The sequence below is a fragment of the Orbicella faveolata genome, unplaced genomic scaffold, assembly GCF_042242905.1.
Source record: "Orbicella faveolata isolate gen_17 unplaced genomic scaffold, um_ofav_v1 contig_13, whole genome shotgun sequence".
Lineage (NCBI taxonomy): Eukaryota > Metazoa > Cnidaria > Anthozoa > Scleractinia > Merulinidae > Orbicella > Orbicella faveolata.
The window spans coordinates 4,291,085-4,298,710 of record NW_028301540.1 but is presented as its reverse complement, the minus strand read 5'-3'; the positions used below and the strand labels follow the sequence as shown (position 1 = coordinate 4,298,710).

Sequence of the window (7,626 nt, the reverse complement as noted above, 5' to 3'; positions counted from 1 at the left end):
GGGCTCGCTTGCCTACGAACAGGCTCTCGATCTTTAAATAGCTTGGCGGAGAACGACACTCGTCAATTTTTCTTCGTCCAGTCAAACACGGTAGGATTGCTCCTTCCCCTTTCCTCTCCATCTTTCTTTCCTCACGAAGAGCCTGCTCGCAGGCTACCTGATACTCGTATACTGATACATGTATTTGGGTTTCACACTAAAGAAGGGCTATGCCTGAAACGTTTGTGATTTTTCACAAGATAACACTTTTCTGCCTTATAGTTTTCAATTTGTAATTCTTTTGAATGTTTATACCTGATACTCAGATCCAACCTCGTACCAGGCTCTCTCTCCTTTGCCTCCCTTTCGTCGTTGGGAGGCAGAGGAGAGAGAGCCTGAGAACAAGCTAACCGAGAGGAAACGTCCATATTTTTGTCCAGTCGTAAACGGTAAGGTAGCTCTTTCCAACTTTCCTTCTCTCCCTAGCCCGTGAATAGCATGACTAACAACTTGAAACCATTTTCTCTTGTTGAAACTCAAAGTTGACGACTGTAGATTTTCCACCAGAAGCTGACGTTTCGAAGTTTCGACTTTTCACATAAGCCTTTCTCGCGTTAACACGTTTGGACCAGAGTGGACGTGATTTAAAACAACAACAAAGAAATGCAACAAGGACTATTTATTTGCACATACCGATATATCTCAAAAGGCGCCAAGTGTTATACGTCTTATACCTGAAAGCAAAGCAATGATAATTCCAAGTCTTGTTCCAAGTAAATATTAGTTAGAAATTTCCTCATGTTGCCTGAAGCTCTGACATTGATAAGAATTGAAAAGATGGTTTATTTCTAATTCTTTCGAAAGAATCCGTTTTATGAAATTTGATAAAGCGTACTTCTGAAGTATGGTCAGGTTTATTTTAACCAATGACAAAAGAACCAAGAAATCCATTTCAGAAAATCGTTTGATTTTCTCTGTGGGGGAGTTCCAGATGAAAAGGTCGGGGATGCCCGTCGTCTCGCTTAGGGGTGTTCATGACGAAACACTACTATTTTAAGCTGTCAAGCTGGCTGTCGAAGTATCTTTCTGTGTGTACTCGAAGAAAAATTTATAAAAAAAAACACTCTTATTTCCATTTTTAGCCTCGATTTCCTCCGGTATCTCGAGTACGGTTTACTAACGTGGACTCCTGAACAGCGTCCTGTAATCTAGCCTTTTCTTTTTTAAGTGGTATCCTTTAGCTGTCAAATGAAGCTGGAGCAAGGCCCAGATCGGTCCCGTTAAAGGGTTAATTCAAATTTTCCGATGAGCATCCCCGATTTTTTCATATGGGAGTCCCCTCCCCCGGGGTTAATTTTCTACAGAACTTGAGGGCACTGTTCATCATCGCCCTCTGGATCATCTTCATCGTCAGTAGGTGAATACAAGTGGGGACAAGTTGCTATTGGCTCTATTTTCTGTTTTTCCATCTTCCTTTTGTTGTTGTTCTCTTTGTTTCTGTTTTTTCTTTTCCTCTTCTTCTTCTTCTTTTTATTCCGCCTGTTGTTGACAGTGAATTCTTGGCTTATGCATCCGATGGAGGACTGGTCACATATCTCCCGTAACTGCCTGTAAGGAAAATGGAACAGAACTCATTTTCCGTTGCCTGTATGATTAAGCCTGCTTTTCACTAGCGATGCAAGCACAAGCGCACAACAATTCTTATTTCAACGTGAAAACGGACTTGACGCAAGAAGAGCACAAGCGCAAGGAGGGTGCCAAAGGTGGGGTACCAATCACGCATCACGCTGAATTTTTCTATTAAAACACGCATCACGGATGATTGTTTTCACCAATCACGCGTCACGTAAAAAGAATTAAGTACATCGCCAATTTTACTTTCTCAACCCTAAAAGCGTCGTTAAAAGAAGAACTTTGCTGATTCAACCACAAAAATGCATCGGCTGAATATGTGACCTCTCACGCGAAAACGCTCCCTACCGCTTATCCGTTCGAACGGCCCAACGTTCGGCAAGTGAACTAGCCTGCGAACAGGCTCCCAGCGAGGGTGGAAGAAAAATCCGGCGGGGACGGAAAAAAAAATCCGGCGAGCAAAGCGAGCCGTTGAGCGCGAAGAAAAGAATTCCGCGAATTGCGCTCCCCCTCGTCACCATTCTGCTCTCGGCTCTCCCCGCCCGCCCTAGACCATACTTGGCTAGCTCGCACTAAACCCATTAACCCAACCGCAAACCTGTTCACAGGTTACAAGTGAACGGATAATTTGAATAGCGATAGTCAATTTACTTGTTCCAAGATATCTTAAGACCACTTGGTTCTACATGAGTTGATAACCACTGAATATAATAAGTAACGATTTAATGAAACGCAAACTGAGGAGGTAAATGTTAGAGATTCATAAGAAATGGGCTGTGTAGGTATATGTTGGGAATTAATACGATGAAAGCTGTGTAGGTATATGTAGGGGATAAAGGAGATGTAGGCTGTGTAGATATATGTGGGGATTAATGAGATGTATTGCTGTGTAGGTATATCTCAAGAATAAATACGATGACAGCTGTGTAGGCATAAGTGGGGGATAAATGAGATGTGGGATGTGTAGGTATATATAGAGGATTAACGAGATGTATTGCTGTGTAGGTATATGTTGAGGATTAATACGATGAAAGCCGTGAAGGTATATGTGGGGGATACGATGAAAGCCGTGAAGGTATATGTGGGGGACACGATGAAAGCCGTGAAGGTATATGTGGGGGATAAATGAGATTTGGGCTGTGTAGGTATATGTTGGGGGGGGGGGGGGTTAATAAGATATAATTTGTGTAGGTATATGTGGGGGATTAATGAGATGTAGGCTGTGTAGTTATATGTAGGGGATTAATGAGATGTATTGCTGTGTAAGTATATGTGGGGGATTAATGAGATGTAGGCTGTGTAGTTATGTGTGGGTGACTAATGAGATGTAGGCTGTGTAGGTATATGTAGAGGATTAATGAGATGTATTGCTGTGTAAGTATATGTGGGGGATTAATGAGATGTAGGCTGTGTAGTTATATGTGGGTGACTAATGAGATGTAGGCTGTGTAGGTATATGTAGGGGATTAATGAGATGTAGGCTGTGTAGGTATTTGTAGGGGATTAATGAGATGTAGTATGTGTAGGTATATGTAGGCGATTAATGAAATGCAGGGTGTGAGGGATATGGTGGGGATATTGTGGGGGATGTTTGAGAAAGAATACTTGTTTATATATCCAGGAGATATTGTTATAGGAGAGATTGAGAGAGATATGTATATTGCGGTGGAGTTAATTAGCCGCCCAACCATCCGGGTGGTGTCGCACTTATAAAGCGGAAGAACAAAAGGCTTGGTTGTGAGTCAATGAGAAAGCACTGACGTCATAGCCAAAGTGGACAAACGAGTTTCTGACACCCGCTGGATTTGATTATTCAAAATGGCGGACATACCTTGGGTTAAGGTTATAATATGATAATTCGCCAAACATTCTTTATATGCACGCTTATGTTCTGTAACGGCTTTGTAATTTATGCTACACATACAGTTATATATTAAAATCAGCGTTCACCTTGTGTGTATCTTAAGTTACAGTAGCCAGATTGAGCCTTGATTGATGACGTTCGTTTAAGGTTCTCTCTGCCATTTAACATTACATGTTGCAGCGAAAGGGCAGTTCAAATTCGTCGACAACATCCACCGTCTACGAATGCCTAAGAGCGAAAACAACTTCCGGTGCCTCGCCGCCTAAAGCATCACAATTTTCATTGTTATTCTACCAGATATCATTGTCTCCGCAAGATTTAGATCGGAGGTCAATTAAGTGGCGAGATCCTCGAGAACTGGAAGCTATGGAAAGAGAAATACTGTAATAATTACTTGGTTCGGAGAGTGGGAAAGCCCCGCGTATCAACTCGCCATGTTCAAGGACCTTATTGATGACGATGGCCTTTAAGTGTTTAAAGTCTTAAGCTATACTGAAGAAGAAGATGCAAACAATTGCCGTGTAGTAATGGGAAAGATGGAAAGGTATTGCATCGGCGAAGTAACGTAAACGGGATTGTTTCAGCGGGAGGGAAAAACTTCCTACCGAAACGCTCGACAACTTAATCGCTGAATTAAAAAGAGCCTTGGCAAAGAGCTGCAATTTATGTGATTTTTTACGGTTTTTACACGATATTCTCATCTGCGTTTGATTGGTCCTGGGATAAAACAGGACCAAAACACAAAGCAGCCACTTAGGATGACAGACCCCACGTTACACAAGTGTATCGACCTTCCAGCATCCGTGATGCAAATATAGGGATCTTAACAATGACGACGGCGACGCTGAGGACAACGCCTTGTAAAACTGAATTTGTCTAGGATGCCTATGCCTCTAAAACCTCGTTCAGGCTAAATATGTAATGAACAGGGTTCAATTCTAAATGGAATACGAAAAATTAACAGTTCGACTCATCGTTCGCGTTCGCGGTCATTTTGTTGTTTTGCAGAGGACGGCCATGAAATGTAAAAAGGTTTACTGAAGACGCTTGTACAGCCTTTGTTTTGCTCATTAAACCTTTTGTTTGGTGGTGCTCATTGACGTCGTGGTTTGCTCCAGACTCCGTCAACACTACAAGGGAGGAAATTAAAACGCATACAGCTTTATTTCTACTGTTATAGCTCTATTTCTACTGTTAGGCCTACGTATACGGTCCAGAGTAATTCGTCACGAAAACGGAGCGTTTCGAAAATGCTCTTCAAACGGGAGGAATTTGAAAACGCTGGCTTCGAGTTTTCGTGTGGATGGAAAACATTTTAAAATGGACCTTTTCAAACACGATAGGATTAAAAGAACCACGTGATTTCCCTGGCTGAGATTTCCTCAAACAAAAATACAAAATGACCGGTGATTGTTGCGTTTTTAAATTGCTCCGGTGCAGTGTAGACGACCGGACTACCTCGTGCCTAAACAGTTCGGAATGTTCGGATGATTTTGCTTGTGCTTGTGTTTGCGTTCAATTTCGTGTTCACTTGGGTCACAACTATTGTTTGCGCTTGTGCTTGCGCTTGTGCTTGCGTCGCTAGTGGCCAGACCTTAAAATGAAGCCCCGAAATTACCGGGTCAGTGAATTAATGTAGTTCAGCAGCAAATTTTCAGGCTATGCAAATGTTTATGTTCTTGCTGATTTTGAAGAAACTGGTCAAAAAACACTTTATTTGATTTCTTTTTTCGTTTAAACCCCCTGTTAGACCTCTTAGGCTTCCAAGTAAGGTCAAATCCGTTGCTGTCAGAAGTCAAACGCTAAAAACGAAGAAAATGACTGGGAACTCGACTACGCTGTAAAGAAAAAAAAAACAGTTTTGCTAAAAGAAATCTTGAACGTCCAGCATCAGTGTATTTTTCTCGCGAAGGCTATAAACACCAACTTGAATTGTTACATATGGTCACACTTAACAGAATAGACTTTAGGGCCTTTAGAGGTTTAAGATCGACCTGACGCTGGCATCCCTTCCCCCTTGGGGCTTACCCTACCCCTAACAGTTTCATTGAATATCTGTTTACTTAATTCTTGATAAAATATGAGTCGATATCATTGCTTTAGACTGTACAAAAAGATAAAGCGATCATTCGTGATAAACCAGTAGTTATAGATTTTTTAACAAATGTTTTTACCTTTTATATCTGCCACTAAAGATGTTCTGTAGAAGAGATCTTTCTTGCGCTCGTGTTTCTTTCCTTTTGCTGTCATCAGCTGTAGAGTACCCCAGGAACACCAATGCCACAACAACGCATAGAAATCCTACGCAAATCACGTGATTCATGGCAGTTGCGATCTAAATCGAAAAAGCGAAAAGCTGTAATTTTGCTTTTCTTCTCAGTTTTTTTACTTTCGAGCAAAAGTCATGCAAGAAGTGTATCCAGTCTAATTTATATCCTGCGGCGTTAACATGATCTTCCGAGATAGATTTGTCTTTCAACTTCATGTTCAATTGTAGGAAATCTAAATTTTCTTAAAATAACATACGGTGCTTTTACATTTCTTTCGTTAATGGTGAAAATGAAGTTTTCTTTACTGTATGTAGTTCTGTTATATATAACCATCATAATTTGAAAGAGAGCACTTTTCTTTTTCAAGACAAAAATTGCTTGGGCTTCATAACTAAGTTCTTCTTTCGCTTTTTCAGTAACGTCGACTTATGTGTAATGTCTACACGCGAAGAGGACGACAAAATTCCTTTTTTTGTTACGGTTTGTAAAAGTCTGGTATATGTGACATACAATGAAGTTACTTTACAGTTACAGCCTGCTATTTTCTCACTACAGTTAACAGTTTACCTGGCTGTGTCCGCCTTTAGTTGATTCAGATCGTTCACCTCAGAGTTACAAGGCAATTTTTATACGTTTCCGTATTCTCTCAGCTTTTAACTTGCAGCTGATTTTTTTTCTTGTACTTAATAATTAATGCGTAACGTTAACGGTCGAATCACCAAGCAAATGAAAATCGAAAATGAAAGTTTATCTAAACAAAACAACTTTGGATCAAAATGTCAAGCCTCAAATTAAGAGCCAGCCGGGTTTGCCTAATAGACATTCAGATTTTTCCATTGGATGATCTTATGCTCCAATACTGTTAAATTGCCATATGCCAAATCAAAATATAGTTACTAATCGAGTCAATTCCTTGGCGATATCCTACAAAACTAGATTTTTCGTTGCATTTGAATTTCATATGCAGACCATGGCATTGAAAAGTGGAATTTTAATTCGAAAACCACGTGACGTTTGTGTTTTAGTGTTTCGCGAGCAGACGTTTAATCCGAAAACAAGTCTTCTTGCTGACTTGATATTTTTTAGCATCACATGAAGTGCACGTGGACGAAAATTAATACTGCTATCTAAGGATTGTCTCGGAGGCGGGTGTGCCTCGGAATAAATGGTAGTCAAAGCGAAGATATGTTCCGAATGTAGGGTAAATAATTGAGGGAAAGTCGGGGTTTTTTAGATTTCGTGACCAATTGTATCTTGATTTTAAAAATTCATGTCTGCAAATCACATTCAATGTGGATAAAATAGCCTCAAAACAATTAAACCCAATTTGGCGACATTTAAAATGGAAATGGAGAAGACTCGCAACTCATTTCAAAATCGCTCATCTCACTAGCTAACAAACGTTTGAATATCAAAAATAAAAACGAAAATTAATAACAAAAACTCAATAGGCTGGCTAGAAATTTAAGTGTGTAGATGATAGGGGCGAGAATTTGGCGCCCTTTTCGGACCAATTTGTTCCCAGGTACAGTATCAAATGATGGAAATTTCTTAGATTTTTGAAACAAAACCTCACGAATAATGTTTTCACGTTTATTTCTTTTCCTCGACACAGTAACCTACAGTTTGGTGTCGAGCATCTAAGGATATACTTTTATGAAATAAATATTAATATAGATCTACTAACGGGTTATCACGAATGCCTTTCTCTGATTGGCTACACTACTCACTAATACTGCTGTAGATAGTGAGTAGCCTAGTAGTGTGCGGTTGTTATCAAAATGACCGCCGATTCTTTACTGTGAAGAGGATTTAGATAAAGTTTTGAACGACTAGTAGATTTATACTAAAGCAATTAGATTATTCTATGCGTGATAGTTG

At 40.1% G+C, this 7,626-nt stretch overlaps 1 protein-coding gene across 1 annotated transcript; it reads right to left on the bottom strand.

Moving 5' to 3' along the window:
• Positions 1-643: 643 nt before the first annotated feature.
• On the bottom strand, positions 644-6,439 carry LOC149114683 (uncharacterized). The gene is made up of 3 exons (XM_089283816.1): positions 6,313-6,439; positions 5,650-5,810; positions 644-1,587 (listed from the first exon to the last, which is right to left on the bottom strand). Exons 2-3 carry the CDS (start codon positions 5,796-5,798, stop codon positions 1,338-1,340), a joined length of 399 nt encoding a protein of 132 aa, XP_089139942.1. The 5' UTR covers positions 5,799-5,810; positions 6,313-6,439; the 3' UTR covers positions 644-1,337.
• Between the last annotated feature and the right edge of the window lie 1,187 nt (positions 6,440-7,626).

Bases quoted from the DNA above. Each gene is read 5' to 3' on its own strand.
- LOC149114683 (XM_089283816.1), bottom strand. From the start codon at position 5,798: ATGAATCACGTGATTTGCGTAGGATTTCTATGCGTTGTTGTGGCATTG. The intron at 1,588-5,649 runs GTAAAAACATTT...TTTTCCTTACAG, and splicing joins TTTAGTGGCAGATATAAAAG to GCAGTTACGGGAGATATGTG.